The sequence below is a fragment of the Periplaneta americana genome, chromosome 14 (assembly GCF_040183065.1).
Source record: "Periplaneta americana isolate PAMFEO1 chromosome 14, P.americana_PAMFEO1_priV1, whole genome shotgun sequence".
Taxonomy (NCBI): domain Eukaryota; kingdom Metazoa; phylum Arthropoda; class Insecta; order Blattodea; family Blattidae; genus Periplaneta; species Periplaneta americana.
Window position 1 is genome coordinate 88133589 of NC_091130.1, and position 18327 is coordinate 88151915.

At 37.0% G+C, this 18327-nt stretch overlaps 1 protein-coding gene across 4 annotated transcripts in view; it reads right to left on the minus strand.

Annotated features, from left to right (window-relative positions):
• The window catches only part of LOC138713546 (uncharacterized), a 226985-nt gene that overhangs the window by 50524 nt on the left and 158134 nt on the right, over window positions 1-18327 (minus strand). For all 4 annotated transcript variants that reach the window (XM_069845713.1, XM_069845709.1, XM_069845711.1 and 1 more), the window contains one exon: window positions 15786-15994. In XM_069845713.1, the coding sequence (XP_069701814.1) occupies window positions 15786-15994 (209 nt within the window). The remainder of the gene's footprint in view (window positions 1-15785; window positions 15995-18327) is intronic.

Genomic DNA, 18327 nt, shown 5'->3' on the forward strand with positions numbered 1-18327 from the left:
TTCCAAATAAAGAAGCAGTTCTGCAGACCCACAGTGCAAGACCATTGAAAGGAAAACAAGAATTATATTTTCAAATTATACATAAAACGGCCAAAAACAAATTAAATGTTCTGAGTTAGAAGTGGTGTTTCACTATAATGCACACTGTATTCACTGTAGCCTATCTCGAAGTTTCCTATTTGGATCTTGATCGTACTTACTTTGGAAGTTTACACATTGTTTGTTTATATTGAATTTTCCATTCTTGCCATCCAAATTTAGAAGAAAATGTCATTGTATAATTAATAAGAAATCATCGTTCTTTACATTCCACTACGTCAATTTCTATTAAATACAAACATAACTAAATATTAAGTGATTAAACTTTAAAATTCGTTTTTCTCGAAACTTTCTAAAATGGACCTTGATTGTTATTCCCGTGTACCCTTCAATTCGGGAAAACCTCGGAAAAAACACAACCAGGTAATCAGCCCAAGTGGGAATCGAACTCACACTCGATTGCAACTCCAGATTGGCAGACAAGCACATCAGCTGATTGAGCTATGCTGGTGGCTATTTTTCTTCTTAAAAACTGACTGGATATTGCGGGTTTATAACAGCATGCATCCGTTTGAAGTGCTCCTCTAAATTGAATTTCTTTGGAACAGCAACACAAGCTCCACAAACAAGCACATAGGCTTTGACGAACTGGATTTCGTAAACAAAAACTATTCTTCCCATTTGGGCTTAAACTCGCAAAGAGCAATATTGTCTTCACATTTCCTTTTGGAAGTATATGGCTTGCTCAGAGCTATTACAAATCGGCAAGAATATGCCTGAAGAATGAAGACCATAATTATGTGGACCTGGACCATGTGCTATAGTGGAAACAGAGAAAATTAGAATAGTGGCAGTACATATGAAATATAGCTGGATTGTTTAATATATTATTAAATTTATATCTGTGGTGACTTTGAGTGTGCTATTAATGGCACGAGAGTCATGGGTTGGCCACAGCTGGTCTAGATGATTGGTTACCAATGATTCCAAACATGGTGATATCTTTGTGGACTTTTTATCTATCTTCGTAGTGTATCCAGTTATTTGCTGACAACACATGTCCCACTATGTTTCACTATGAATTTCCTCTTCTTACAAATGATGGGTAAAAAGCACGATGCTGGTTGTATATTCAGCAGCCACATTCCAAAAATTGAGGTGCATTCAGTATATATTGGAGAGAATTGTCCAAGGTTACAGAGATTGCAGATTATAGATTAGTTCTATGGATGTATGTGACAGGGCAGTTTAAGAGGATATGTTCCAAATCTTCTTCGTTATCGTTGCACCAGCAACAACTACTAGAGTCAACAAGATTAAAGTGTAATAAATTTATTCAAATGCTCAATCATATGATTTATCAATTTGCAAATTTTATTATTTGCTAATACATCTTGAAAAAGATATTCCTGAACATTTTTGCCTGTAAGGCATCATCAGATGTTCAAAAATTTGACGAAATCTAAACATAAGTCCATTAAGTTGTACACAGTAATATGCATAACAGATTGAATGATTAATCATGAGTTTTATGTAATGAATACCTATAATGGAAAAGAGTTCAATTTTGAATAACTTGTCTAATTTTGTAGATTTGCCGAAAAATGAAAATGTGATTATGAAATGTGAATGTTAATACATATAACTCATGTTACATTTTTGTTAGATGTCACTTATTGTATAAATAAAGTTGTTAAAATTGGTGAGATAAAATATAAAATATGTACTTTATGTCTATTTGAGACAAATCACATGGTGTTATGCAAACTATTACTGATGTAGTTAAATGGTGCGTGTTATATGCAATACATTTGTTGGATTCTTCTATAGTGACTGTTCATCGAGTTCTTGAATTCTGTAAATATATTTAAATAAGTTTATGATTAATCAAATATGTCTGTGAGGTCTGTGGATATAGAGGGAAAAATTGGATCGGTGTCGGTTAGAGTTCCCGAGTAGCTCAGTGGTAGAGCGTTGGTACGTTAAACCAAAGGTCCCGGGTTCGATACCCGGCTCCGGAACAATTTTTCCCTCGAAATTATTCAAATCAACTTTACAGGGAGTTATACCTGAAATCTTGATTTGCATAATACACGTCACTGTTCGTTAACAGAAAAAAAAAAAAAACCACAATTTAAGTCACACGGAGTTAGTGTGCACTCGAAGTTGGTTGCTTGACGGTTGTCAGCCCACTTTGAGGTCTGTGGATATAGAGGGAAAAATTGGATCGGTGTCGGTTAGAGTTCCCGAGTAGCTCAGTGGTAGAGCGTTGGTACGTTAAACCAAAGGTCCCGGGTTCGATACCCGGCTCCGGAACAATTTTTCCCTCGAAATTATTCAAATCAACTTTACAGGGAGTTATACCTGAAATCTTGATTTGCATAATACACGTCACTGTTCGTTAACAGAAAAAAAAAAAAAACCACAATTTAAGTCACACGGAGTTAGTGTGCACTCGAAGTTGGTTGCTTGACGGTTGTCAGCCCACTTTGAGGTCTGTGGATATAGAGGGAAAAATTGGATCGGTGTCGGTTAGAGTTCCCGAGTAGCTCAGTGGTAGAGCGTTGGTACGTTAAACCAAAGGTCCCGGGTTCGATACCCGGCTCCGGAACAATTTTTCCCTCGAAATTATTCAAATCAACTTTACAGGGAGTTATACCTGAAATCTTGATTTGCATAATACACGTCACTGTTCGTTAACAGAAAAAAAAAAAAAAACACAATTTAAGTCACACGGAGTTAGTGTGCACTCGAAGTTGGTTGCTTGACGGTTGTCAGCCCACTTTGAGGTCTGTGGATATAGAGGGAAAAATTGGATCGGTGTCGGTTAGAGTTCCCGAGTAGCTCAGTGGTAGAGCGTTGGTACGTTAAACCAAAGGTCCCGGGTTCGATACCCGGCTCCGGAACAATTTTTCCCTCGAAATTATTCAAATCAACTTTACAGGGAGTTATACCTGAAATCTTGATTTGCATAATACACGTCACTGTTCGTTAACAGAAAAAAAAAAAAAAACCACAATTTAAGTCACACGGAGTTAGTGTGCACTCAAAGTTGGTTGCTTGACGGTTGTCAGCCCACTTTGAGGTCTGTGGATATAGAGGGAAAAATTGGATCGGTGTCGGTTAGAGTTCCCGAGTAGCTCAGTGGTAGAGCGTTGGTACGTTAAACCAAAGGTCCCGGGTTCGATACCCGGCTCCGGAACAATTTTTCCCTCGAAATTATTCAAATCAACTTTACAGGGAGTTATACCTGAAATCTTGATTTGCATAATACACGTCACTGTTCGTTAACAGAAAAAAAAAAAAACCACAATTTAAGTCACAGGGAGTTAGTGTGCACTCGAAGTTGGTTGCTTGACGGTTGTCAGCCCACTTTGAGGTCTGTGGATATAGAGGGAAAAATTGGATCGGTGTCAGTTAGAGTTCCCGAGTAGCTCACTAGTAGAGCGTTGGTACGTTAAACCAAAGGTCCCGGGTTCGATACCCGGCTCCGGAACAATTTTTCCCTCGAAATTATTCAAATCAACTTTACAGGGAGTTATACCTGAAATCTTGATTTGCATAATACACGTCACTGTTCGTTAACAGAAAAAAAAACCACAATTTAAGTCACACAGAGTTAGTGTGCACTCGAAGCTGGTTGCTTGACGGTTGTCAGCCCACTTTGAGGTCTGTGGATATAGAGGGAAAAATTGGATCGGTGTCGGTTAGAGTTCCCGAGTAGCTCAGTGGTAGAGCGTTGATACGTTAAACCAAAGGTCCCGGGTTCGATACCCGGCTCCGGAACAATTTTTCCCTCGAAATTATTCAAATCAACTTTACAGGGAGTTATACCTGAAATCTTGATTTGCATAATACACGTCACTGTTCGTTAACAGAAAAAAAACCACAATTTAAGTCACACGGAGTTAGTGTGCACTCGAAGTTGGTTGCTTGACGGTTGTCAGCCCACTTTGAGGTCTGTGGATATAGAGAGAAAAATTGGATCGGTGTCGGTTAGAGTTCCCGAGTAGCTCAGTGGTAGAGCATTGGTACGTTAAACTAAAGGTCCCGGGTTCGATACCCGGCTCCGGAACAATTTTTCCCTCGAAATTATTCAAATCAACTTTACAGGGAGTTATACCTGAAATCTTGATTTGCAGAATACACGTCACTGTTCGTTAACAGAAAAAAAAAAAAAAAACCACAATTTAAGTCACACGGAGTTGGTGTGCACTCGAAGTTGGTTGCTTGACGGTTGTCAGCCCACTTTGAGGTCTGTGGATATAGAGGGAAAAATTGGATCGGTGTCAGTTAGAGTTCCCGAGTAGCTCACTAGTAGAGCGTTGGTACGTTAAACCAAAGGTCCCGGGTTCGATACCCGGCTCCGGAACAATTTTTCCCTCGAAATTATTCAAATCAACTTTACAGGGAGTTATACCTGAAATCTTGATTTGCATAATACACGTCACTGTTCGTTAACAGAAAAAAAAAACCACAATTTAAGTCACACAGAGTTAGTGTGCACTCGAAGTTGGTTGCTTGACGGTTGTCAGCCCACTTTGAGGTCTGTGGATATAGAGGGAAAAATTGGATCGGTGTCGGTTAGAGTTCCCGAGTAGCTCAGTGGTAGAGCGTTGATACGTTAAACCAAAGGTCCCGGGTTCGATACCCGGCTCCGGAACAATTTTTCCCTCGAAATTATTCAAATCAACTTTACAGGGAGTTATACCTGAAATCTTGATTTGCATAATACACGTCACTGTTCGTTAACAGAAAAAAAACCACAATTTAAGTCACACGGAGTTAGTGTGCACTCGAAGTTGGTTGCTTGACGGTTGTCAGCCCACTTTGAGGTCTGTGGATATAGAGAGAAAAATTGGATCGGTGTCGGTTAGAGTTCCCGAGTAGCTCAGTGGTAGAGCGTTGATACGTTAAACCAAAGGTCCCGGGTTCGATACCCGGCTCCGGAACAATTTTTCCCTCGAAATTATTCAAATCAACTTTACAGGGAGTTATACCTGAAATCTTGATTTGCATAATACACGTCACTGTTCGTTAACAGAAAAAAAAAAAAAAAAACCACAATTTAAGTCACACGGAGTTAGTGTGCACTCGAAGTTGGTTGCTTGACGGTTGTCAGCCCACTTTGAGGTCTGTGGATATAGAGGGAAAAATTGGATCGGTGTCGGTTAGAGTTCCCGAGTAGCTCAGTGGTAGAGCGTTGGTACGTTAAACCAAAGGTCCCGGGTTCGATACCCGGCTCCGGAACAATTTTTCCCTCGAAATTATTCAAATCAACTTTACAGGGAGTTATACCTGAAATCTTGATTTGCATAATACACGTCACTGTTCGTTAACAGAAAAAAAAAAAAAACCACAATTTAAGTCACACGGAGTTAGTGTGCACTCGAAGTTGGTTGCTTGACGGTTGTCAGCCCACTTTGAGGTCTGTGGATATAGAGGGAAAAATTGGATCGGTGTCGGTTAGAGTTCCCGAGTAGCTCAGTGGTAGAGCGTTGGTACGTTAAACCAAAGGTCCCGGGTTCGATACCCGGCTCCGGAACAATTTTTCCCTCGAAATTATTCAAATCAACTTTACAGGGAGTTATACCTGAAATCTTGATTTGCATAATACACGTCACTGTTCGTTAACAGAAAAAAAAACCACAATTTAAGTCACACAGAGTTAGTGTGCACTCGAAGTTGGTTGCTTGACGGTTGTCAGCCCACTTTGAGGTCTGTGGATATAGAGGGAAAAATTGGATCGGTGTCGGTTAGAGTTCCCGAGTAGCTCAGTGGTAGAGCATTGGTACGTTAAACTAAAGGTCCCGGGTTCGATACCCGGCTCCGGAACAATTTTTCCCTCGAAATTATTCAAATCAACTTTACAGGGAGTTATACCTGAAATCTTGATTTGCAGAATACACGTCACTGTTCGTTAACAGAAAAAAAAAAAAAAACACAATTTAAGTCACACGGAGTTGGTGTGCAGTCGAAGTTGGTTGCTTGACGGTTGTCAGCCCACTTTGAGGTCTGTGGATATAGAGGGAAAAATTGGATCGGTGTCAGTTAGAGTTCCCGAGTAGCTCACTAGTAGAGCGTTGGTACGTTAAACCAAAGGTCCCGGGTTCGATACCCGGCTCCGGAACAATTTTTCCCTCGAAATTATTCAAATCAACTTTACAGGGAGTTATACCTGAAATCTTGATTTGCATAATACACGTCACTGTTCGTTAACAGAAAAAAAAAAAAAAAACCACAATTTAAGTCACACGGAGTTAGTGTGCACTCGAAGTTGGTTGCTTGACGGTTGTCAGCCCACTTTGAGGTCTGTGGATATAGAGGGAAAAATTGGATCGGTGTCGGTTAGAGTTCCCGAGTAGCTCAGTGGTAGAGCGTTGATACGTTAAACCAAAGGTCCCGGGTTCGATACCCGGCTCCGGAACAATTTTTCCCTCGAAATTATTCAAATCAACTTTACAGGGAGTTATACCTGAAATCTTGATTTGCATAATACACGTCACTGTTCGTTAACAGAAAAAAAACCACAATTTAAGTCACACGGAGTTAGTGTGCACTCGAAGTTGGTTGCTTGACGGTTGTCAGCCCACTTTGAGGTCTGTGGATATAGAGAGAAAAATTGGATCGGTGTCGGTTAGAGTTCCCGAGTAGCTCAGTGGTAGAGCGTTGATACGTTAAACCAAAGGTCCCGGGTTCGATACCCGGCTCCGGAACAATTTTTCCCTCGAAATTATTCAAATCAACTTTACAGGGAGTTATACCTGAAATCTTGATTTGCATAATACACGTCACTGTTCGTTAACAGAAAAAAAAACCACAATTTAAGTCACACGGAGTTAGTGTGCACTCGAAGTTGGTTGCTTGACGGTTGTCAGCCCACTTTGAGGTCTGTGGATATAGAGGGAAAAATTGGATCGGTGTCGGTTAGAGTTCCCGAGTAGCTCAGTGGTAGAGCGTTGGTACGTTAAACCAAAGGTCCCGGGTTCGATACCCGGCTCCGGAACAATTTTTCCCTCGAAATTATTCAAATCAACTTTACAGGGAGTTATACCTGAAATCTTGATTTGCATAATACACGTCACTGTTCGTTAACAGAAAAAAAAAAAAAAAACCACAATTTAAGTCACACGGAGTTAGTGTGCACTCGAAGTTGGTTGCTTGACGGTTGTCAGCCCACTTTGAGGTCTGTGGATATAGAGGGAAAAATTGGATCGGTGTCGGTTAGAGTTCCCGAGTAGCTCAGTGGTAGAGCGTTGGTACGTTAAACCAAAGGTCCCGGGTTCGATACCCGGCTCCGGAAAAATTTTTCCCTCGAAATTATTCAAATCAACTTTACAGGGAGTTATACCTGAAATCTTGATTTGCATAATACACGTCACTGTTCGTTAACAGAAAAAAAAACCACAATTTAAGTCACACAGAGTTAGTGTGCACTCGAAGTTGGTTGCTTGACGGTTGTCAGCCCACTTTGAGGTCTGTGGATATAGAGGGAAAAATTGGATCGGTGTCGGTTAGAGTTCCCGAGTAGCTCAGTGGTAGAGCGTTGGTACGTTAAACCAAAGGTCCCGGGTTCGATACCCGGCTCCGGAACAATTTTTCCCTCGAAATTATTCAAATCAACTTTACAGGGAGTTATACCTGAAATCTTGATTTGCATAATACACGTCACTGTTCGTTAACAGAAAAAAAAAAAAACCACAATTTAAGTCACACGGAGTTAGTGTGCACTCGAAGTTGGTTGCTTGACGGTTGTCAGCCCACTTTGAAGTCTGTGGATAAAGAGAGAAAAATTGGATCGGTGTCGGTTAGAGTTCCCGAGTAGCTCACTGGTAGAGCGTTGGTACGTTAAACCAAAGGTCCCGGGTTCGATACCTGGCTCCGGAACAATTTTTCCCTCGAAATTATTCAAATCAACTTTACAGGGAGTTATACCTGAAATCTTGATTTGCATAATACACGTCACTGTTCGTTAACAGAAAAAAAAAACACAATTTAAGTCACACGGAGTTAGTGTGCACTCGAAGTTGGTTGCTTGACGGTTGTCAGCCCACTTTGAGGTCTGTGGATATAGAGGGAAAAATTGGATCGGTGTCGGTTAGAGTTCCCGAGTAGCTCAGTGGTAGAGCGTTGGTACGTTAAACCAAAGGTCCCGGGTTCGATACCCGGCTCCGGAACAATTTTTCCCTCGAAATTATTCAAATCAACTTTACAGGGAGTTATACCTGAAATCTTGATTTGCATAATACACGTCACTGTTCGTTAACAGAAAAAAAAAAAACCACAATTTAAGTCACACGGAGTTAGTGTGCACTCGAAGTTGGTTGCTTGACGGTTGTCAGCCCACTTTGAGGTCTGTGGATATAGAGGGAAAAATTGGATCGGTGTCGGTTAGAGTTCCCGAGTAGCTCAGTGGTAGAGCGTTGGTACGTTAAACCAAAGGTCCCGGGTTCGATACCCGGCTCCGGAACAATTTTTCCCTCGAAATTATTCAAATCAACTTTACAGGGAGTTATACCTGAAATCTTGATTTGCATAATACACGTCACTGTTCGTTAACAGAAAAAAAAAAAACCACAATTTAAGTCACACGGAGTTAGTGTGCACTCAAAGTTGGTTGCTTGACGGTTGTCAGCCCACTTTGAGGTCTGTGGATATAGAGGGAAAAATTGGATCGGTGTCGGTTAGAGTTCCCGAGTAGCTCAGTGGTAGAGCGTTGGTACGTTAAACCAAAGGTCCCGGGTTCGATACCCGGCTCCGGAACAATTTTTCCCTCGAAATTATTCAAATCAACTTTACAGGGAGTTATACCTGAAATCTTGATTTGCATAATACACGTCACAGTTCGTTAACAGAAAAAAAAAAAAAAACCACAATTTAAGTCACACAGAGTTAGTTGTCACTCGAAGTTGGTTGCTTGACGGTTGTCAGCCCACTTTGAGGTCTGTGGATATAGAGGGAAAAATTGGATCGGTGTCGGTTAGAGTTCCCGAGTAGCTCAGTGGTAGAGCGTTGGTACGTTAAACCAAAGGTCCCGGGTTCGATACCCGGCTCCGGAACAATTTTTCCCTCGAAATTATTCAAATCAACTTTACAGGGAGTTATACCTGAAATCTTGATTTGCATAATACACGTCACTGTTCGTTAACAGAAAAAAAAAAAAACCACAATTTAAGTCACACGGAGTTAGTGTGCACTCGAAGTTGGTTGCTTGACGGTTGTCAGCCCACTTTGAGGTCTGTGGATATAGAGGGAAAAATTGGATCGGTGTCGGTTAGAGTTCCCGAGTAGCTCAGTGGTAGAGCGTTGGTACGTTAAACCAAAGGTCCCGGGTTCGATACCCGGCTCCGGAACAATTTTTCCCTCGAAATTATTCAAATCAACTTTACAGGGAGTTATACCTGAAATCTTGATTTGCATAATACACGTCACTGTTCGTTAACAGAAAAAAAAACCACAATTTAAGTCACACAGAGTTAGTGTGCACTCGAAGTTGGTTGCTTGACGGTTGTCAGCCCACTTTGAGGTCTGTGGATATAGAGGGAAAAATTGGATCGGTGTCGGTTAGAGTTCCCGAGTAGCTCAGTGGTAGAGCGTTGGTACGTTAAACCAAAGGTCCCGGGTTCGATACCCGGCTCCGGAACAATTTTTCCCTCGAAATTATTCAAATCAACTTTACAGGGAGTTATACCTGAAATCTTGATTTGTACATCAGTAATAGTTTGCCTAACACCATGTGATTTGTCTCAAATAGACATAAAGTACATATTTTATATATTTTATATTTTATCTCACCAATTTTAATAACTTTATTTATACAATAAGTGATATCTAACAAAAATGTAACATGAGTTATATGTATTAACATTCACATTTCATAATCACATTTTCATTTTTCCGCAAATCTACAAAATTAGACAGGTTATTTAAAATTGAACTCTTTTCCATTATAGGTATTCATTACATACAACTCATGATTAATCATTGAACTTGTTATGTATATTACTGTGTACAACTTAACGGACTTATGTTTAGATTTCATCAAATTTTTTAACATCTGATGATGCCGTACAGGCGAAAAAGTTCATGAATATCTTTTTCAAGATGTATTAGCAAATAATAAAATTTGCAAATTGATAAATCATATGATTGAGCATTTGAATAAATTTATTATCTTGAAAAGATTTATCTGAAAATCAAAATCAATTGTAAAATGAGATTCAAGTGGTGAAGATATTTCTGAGTGATAATATGCCCTGTCCTGGCTTGTAAGTGTCTGGAAATGTTGCAGAATATTTGTTGTTATTGTTTTCTAATGCCAGGCGTTTGACAATAAACTAATTTGACCTATTGCACTCCAATATTTTTCAAAGATATTATCATACTCAGCCACTGAAGTACAGATTTTGAGGTGTTCCGAATCCTTTTCTTGGTTTGAGTTGCACAATGGGCAGTTAGGGAACTGATATATTCCAATTCTATGCAGGTGTTTAGCCAAACAATCATGGCCTGTTGCCAATCTAAATGCAGCTACAGACGACTTTCGTGGTAAATCGGGAATTAAGTGTTGATTATGATGCAGAAAGTTACATTTTTTTCCTTGAGATTGTGTTGTCAGATTTTGTTTCTTGAAGTCTAAGTAAGTAGACTTAATAAATCTTTTCACAGAGTAATACGTAGATTTAGTAGCAGGTCTGTAAGTAGTATTGTTGCCCTTCTTTGCTAAAGCATCCACATTCTCGTTTCCCACGATTACACAATGGGATGGTATCCATTGCAATACAATTTTTTATTGAGTGATATTAATTGAGAGAGCATTTTAGTTATTTCTGCTGTTTGAGATGAAGGTGTGTGTTTACAGACTATTGATAGACTAGCTGCTTTGGAGTCTGACAATATAACAGCATTCTTAAATTTATTGATGTGGCATAGAAGGTTCCTGAGACTTTTACTTATTGCAATGATTTCACCATCAAAACTTGTTGTTCCATACCCAAGAGATCTATAAAGTGAGAAGAGACAGCACGTAACATCTGAACCAGCACCTTGTTCTCTGGAGATCAAGGATCTGTCGGTGTATAAATGAAGCCAGTTTTGTGGAGGGTACCTAATATTAATTGTCTCTAAAGACAATTGTTTCATTATTTCAGTGTTTACTTCTGATTTCAGTATTTCTTCTGTTAAATTTAGATTATATTCTATATTTAATATAGTTAAAGGGTTTGGTTTAATTTGTACGTTTTCTTTTAAATTCGGGATATTGATTTTCTGTTTTGATTCTTGAACCATGGATATGAAACTTTTTTGAGTTTTCAATCTACAGAGAGGACTGTATGAACGTCAATTGTTTCCTGGTAATCTGGTAAGTTTTTCATACTGAATCAGTGCTTTTTCTTCTATTGTCATTTTGATGCTGTTAATATTAGTGAGGAATCTCATAGAATCTATTGGAGTTGTTTTGATTCCACCAATAATGAGCCTGAGAGATTGGTTTTGAACATAATCTATTTCGTTTATGAAAGGTGAAGTAATTAAAATTTCTCCGCAGTATAAACATTTTGTATGTAGTGTTCAAAGTATTCCTAGATCATCCCATTTCTTTCCTGCTAGTATTTTTAGAAGGGAGAATCTTTTACGAGCTTTTTCAGAAATGTATTTCAAATGGTTGCTCCATGTTAACTTACTATCGAAAATAACTTCAAGATATTTGGATTCACAAGTCCTAGGAAGGTGTTGACCATTGTATTGGATAATGAATTCTCTTTCTTTTTTACCAAGTGAAAATATTTGCCAGTTACTTTTTCTTAAATTGGGGGTCATCAAATTTGATGTATTCCATTCATGTAGTTGATTTACAGCTTTAAGAGCAGAATTTTGAATTTTGTCTCTATGTCTGTAAGATCCGGAAGTCCACAAAACTATATCATTTGCAAATAGTGCTGTTTTCATGTTTGATTCCTCTAATAGGAAGGGTAAGTCATTTATATAAATATTGAATAAAGTTGTGCTGAGGACAGCGCCCTGAGGTAGACCTCGATATGTTTATCTGTAACTAGAAAGTGAGTTATTGAATTTAGTGGAAATGAATCTTTGACTAAGGAATTCTGATATCCATCTGAACATACTGCTGGAGATACCTAATTTCTGGAGTTTTAGTAATAATTTATTTCTCCACACAGAGTCATACAGTATGATAACTGAAAGTCAATAAATATTGCCAAGGTATCTTCTTACTTGTTAAAATTGTCTTTTATTTCTTGGCCGAGGCGTATGACTTGTTCATTGGTAGAGTGTAGTTGTCGAAAGCCGGCTTGTCTTGGTGATAAAAGATTTTGGGATTCTAAATACCAAGTTAATCTGTTGGAGATCATGGACTCCATGGATTTTGCTATCATGCTTAATAGTGCTATTGGTCGATAACTATTAACATCATGAGCAGATTTCCCTTTTTGTGAATTGGTACAATGATTGCTTTTTTCCAAGCTGCAGGAATTGAGGTGTTCCATGATAAATTGAAAATGGATAAAAGTACAGACTTGGCTTTTTCCCCCAGATGTTTAAAAAATTCGGAATGAATGTTGTCAGGGCCAGGCGATTTCTTGGTTTTTAGATTTTGTATAGTTATAGTTAATCCTTTGGAAGTAAAATTTGGATGAAATATTTCAGGTTTTGTACTAGTAATATTGTTTTTATTATTTTTATGTAATTCTCTTCTTATAAATTTGTCAGTTTTTTTTTATATTGGGATGTAATCTGTGAGAGTTTGAGTAGTGTTTATTAAATGTGTTTGCTATATCTCTACTATCTGTTAGCGTTTTGTTATTATGAATAATAGGTTGGCTTGTATTTTCCTGTGTATTGGAAATATTGTTCAGAAATTTATATGTTTTAGCGCTAACGGTTCTATAAATAATATTTTGAATAAATTTATTAAAACTGTTCTTTTTTGCTGTTATGATTGCTTTTTTAAGAATGGCAGTCTTCTTCCTCCAATCTTGAGTATTTTCTGGTGTTTTGCTATGTTCTGCTTTGGTTCTTGCTTTATCTCTATCTTGTTTCAATAAATTCATGTTTTCTGTCCAGAATGGGATGTATTTTTTTGGTTTGCCTCGTGGAATGTGCTTTTTGCAATTTCAAGAATAGATTTACAGAAATATTTTTTGCGGAATATTTGTAAATCATTAGGTTTCTTTTGAATGTTTTGAAGTACTTGGCCTTTACCAAAAGAAAGCCATAATTCCACCCATAAATTTGTTAAAAAAGAACTGCAGAATATTCCCTGTTTAAAGAAGTTATTTGCATTATAATAAACCCTCGTAGGTACTCACCTAGTGATGGTGAGGTAGGTTCAATCCTTTAGATTGAGTTAATAAATAATCAAGAGTTACCTACATAAGCTGTAAAAACATCTACTATAGCCCCACTCTTTTTCACTAACAATGATGGTTGATCTCAATGTAAAATGTTCCGGAGATATAATAGACTCTCGATCAGATCTCCGGGTAGGGACTACACTGAGAGAAACTAAAAACTATAACAAAGTACTGATTTGTGGACTTTGTAAGTCAGGCAGAATCAAATTTAATGTCCAATGTGTAGACATTTTTGTAAGATGAAATTAATTATTTGTGATTACAGAATAACGTGTGAGCATTTTCACTGGAGAGTTGAATTTTTACAGACCAGTAAAACCTTGTAAGTTCTGTTTAGAGTCCTTATAGTCAAGGCCAGAATCCTTTTATATCCCATATATACTGGATATGAGACTATATATTACTTCTACAGGAAGCCATGCTAAGCATTTTTCTCACTTAAAAATTTAATACTGGAGCCTCAAAATCTAATAGGTTTGTTTCTGTAGCATGTGCACATTGACTTTATGAAGAGTAAAGTCAATGTGCGCATGCTCATGACAGCTGCAAACTGCTGCTGCACAAACGAACATAACAATAAGGAAAAACAAAATGTCCAATAAGCAGAAATGGCCACAAGTCAAAACCTCTAATACATAGAAATGCCCACAAATCAAAATGTCCAATATATAGAATATCCAGAAGTCAAAATGTCCAATAGGCCTATATGGTACGTACAGAGACGATTATTCAACATTCTTTTCGGAGAGCTACATCGTCAAGATTTCCACTTCTATTTCCCAGGAAGTAACGTTGCAAGATTGTGATAGAACCAATAATGTAGTGGAAGGTTTCCACTCTAAATTAAAAAAAAAAAAATGGTTTCTGGAAATCAAGTCAGTAGTTTGAGATATAGATGAAACATAACACAAGAACAGAATGAAACAGAGAATAACATAATGCAAATTCACAATAGTCACACAAAAGTAAGACACCCCATAACCAAGAAGTATATTATAAATCAACCAAGAATTGAATGAATTGTACATATACAATCAATATAAGGACAAGAATAATGTGAAACAATATTTGCGAGCATTTTCATATCATATGAAGCTGCATGCTATTGACCCCAGTGCACCAGAAAATTAGAAACTAAAATCTGTTACAGAATATTGTAAATTTAGCTTACATTTTATTGTTAAATTATTATTAGTTCACTATTAATAAATGTTATTCTGGACATTTATGATACCAAGCATGTAATAAATCAGGACATTAATGATGATGGACACTTTTGCTGTGAACATTTCGCAGTGGACTAATAAGACTGATAATTAATCAACAATAAGCATAGTAGTGATGGGCAGAATCGAATAATCTGTTCTCGAATACTTTTACCATTCGAATAACGATTTGATTACTCACCACCCACCAGCAGGTTCTCGCTTCTCTTATCCAACATCCAGCATGACAGTGATAAAGATAGCAGTGACAGCAAGCACAGGAGTTTGAGGAGTTTATATAGTTTATATTTTTTTTATTATTCTAATCAAATGCTGTGGCTATCTGCAACTTCCCATAAAGATGTTGATTCCTGCATTTCGTAATTAGAGGAGAGAAAGAAAGAGGAGAGAGGTGAGACAGAGAGAGAGATGATCTGGAGCAAGTCTTTATTGCACGCAACTACACCGAGGTCAGTGTTCTCGAGAACTTCCTTCTCTACTGTTTCTCTCTGTTCTCATTCTTCACTTCTCGCGGCATCTATCATTTGAGCAAAGTATTCGAATACTTGTTCATGATTCGAGATATATTTCGAGAACTTACAAGAATCGAATAATTCGTATTTTTTTATTTGAATACTCCCATCACTAAAGCATAGTTAGTATTAACCATCTGACCTCTAGAAGCAGTGATGCACCCAGAAATGTGTTTTGAGGAGGGGACTATTTATAATCATTGTCATAGAGTAACATTAAAGCTGTATCCTTATGTGGAGCATGGATGGTTCGAGAAGAACATACTGCGTCATTGAGATGTGACTGGCTAGTTGGGGCTACTGGACACACTCCAAATAAAAGTTATAGAACTTCGAATATTATCGAAAGTTCGAAAATTTTTTTAAAGTATGTTGTAATAAGCCCATTTACATACAGGCCTGCTTAAAAATAAATGTTTCAAAGATCACATGCTTTCCACAATAATAAATACAGATACATCAAGGAATTAAACAGCTTTCTTCTTTCAAGATTCAAAATGGACTTTCTTCTTTCTTCCATCATCCCTCTCTCCATTCCCGTGGGTGCGCTACTGACTAGAAGCATTACATTTTTAATTAGCGAAAAAGTTTCTGTTACATAACAGCATTTTATGCTCGCATAATGAGACTTGTACCTGTAATATATAAATCCTCCCAGTGACTTAAGGTTTGGAATAAACAGTAGAAGCATTATAACACCAAGCTCTGAAGTATTTGTATCCTGAATACGAACTTCTTGAAGACTCTGACAGCATATGTTTATATCGGACGGCTGAACTGCTGAAAACCACCCATTATCATCACCACAATATCCATCAGGAGGAATAATATGAGACTCTGGATCCTGAAAAACAAACGAATTTGCTTGATTTTAACTATACATATGGGATGATGGTGTTGATGAGATGAAGTTTCTGAGATGTTTCAGAATTACGTACATAACTTTGTAATTATGAGGTTTTGAAGATGCATTTTGATCTCGAGCAGGATGACAAAAGCAAAAAAAAAAATAATAAGGTAAACACTAAGAGATACACATGCGCGTACATATATTACATTACATATACTGTATATGTGGTGTTCTAAAACATTTTCTCCAAAATTCTTCAGTTTGAAATGGGGTTCTAAAATCTTGATTTTACTCTTTTAACTCATATACAACGGCACTGTATAAACAGATGAAGATAAATGATAAAGTACAGTATGGTCTTAAATTTATTTTGTCAGAAAAATGACACAATATGTAATAACTAATAACACACTGTGGAAGACTCGTATACAGGGCTATATTTTGGGGTCCTTATGCCCCCAGACAAAAAAAAAACAGTAGCGCCCTCCCTCCAAATAAAAAAAATACATAGGACTTTTAATTTTCATTTCTTGCACTTGCCCAAAGACAATATAATTTCTTTTCATAACTTAAGATTAGCAGGTGACAGGTCCTGTTTCCTGGGGGAGTTCCCGAATTCAAAATTTTGTCGCTGGAATGTTTTAATAAACTTCCCAGATTATCCCTGTTTTTAAACCGACTTTATTTAGTTATTGTTAAGTCGTTAACATCAGAGATATTAACACTTATTTTTATATAAGAGTTAACATAATGTAATAAAGAATTGATGACAGACGAAACTGTTAATTTGTGCTCGTTTATTTTTCTACACTTTTAATGCATATACTGCTTTGCTTGATTCTTGCTTCCAATTTAAACAAAGACTTATTAATTCGGAAACGGAATTGTTCCTAGCAGCAGTAGCATGTTCAGTAAATAGCCAATGCACAGTGATCCAAAATCCGTAACAAAATTCTATTTTTAGACTTTTCCTGACAGGAATATATTATATACCAATGTTTTAGTAATTGTTGGGGCTAATACATATTAATATATTACAGTCCTACGTTTGAATATGGTGTCTGTTAAGACATTCCAAGATAAGGGTTTGCAACATACTTAACCAAAGGTTTTGCAACAAAGCTCACTTGATAGACAAGATAATAAAAAGGATTCAATGATCAGAAAAGTAACTTATGTGTGATTTTATGTCAGAACAGTTATAATTTAGTGTCTCATTCTTGTAGTAATTTAACTTAGTAATACTTTAATATTGTAATAATATAACCTAATAATAATAATAATAATAATAATAATAATAATAATAATAATAATAGTAATAATATCAAGAACAATGATAGCAGCAATGTAGTGATCGTACTGTGGAGCTAAACAGGTGTCCCTGGGTATCAGGTAAAAAAATCTGGTAAGCTTAGCATAACTGAAATTATAAACATAGATGAGGAAGTCAGAATGACAGTGCACTAAGTCATGTTTCACAAAAATGAGTTGTAGGTATGTACTTCCATGTACAGGCTGTAGTTTTGTTTTGTTTTTCCAGATAGATTGTACTGTTACTGCTTAATTCTTCTTGTCTCTACATCAATTACAACACTGGTTTTGTTACGATGTAGTTGAGACACACCTAATTCTGGAAACATTACTTACTTCACTATCATTGTAACTCCGTAAAATTTACATGAGCTTATAAATGGGTTTCTTCAGACCCAGAACACTAACTTAGATAACGTGCTCTGTCATTGGCAAACAACAATTTATACTCTATGCCAGAGATATTTTCCATTTTATTCTTGTACGATTTTCTAAAAATATGCCACCCTGGGCAAGTATCCAGTTTTCGACCCTCTAAATATGACCCTGCTCGTAAATATGGAATAACACAACTTGAGAATCATAAGATATATGATTAATGTCAATATTGTGAATGCAAAAAATTGTCTAATTAGCAGCGGATCTGAATTAAAAAACTTGAATCAGTTACAAATCTTCATGTAAAAAAAAAAAAAACAAAATAACTAATCTTTATGTAAAAAAAAATCTTTCAATCTCCCCAAAGCTTATAATTTTACATCTTTCAAACTGTCTATAAATGTAACACATATGTAATCATTTTACAATAAATGACAAAGTATAGTAGAGCTACTTATTCAAAGAGAAGTATATCGTTGCTTAAGGAATAATACCGCAGGCATAATTCACACTTTTAGTCAAAACTGCTTTTTTGTGCAATTGGTACCCCTGGTGTATGCATTCATAAGCGCCGAAATTTCATTATAAGAATAATCTGTGTGCGAAGGGAAGTGCAATACCATGTATTTGAAGTCTGG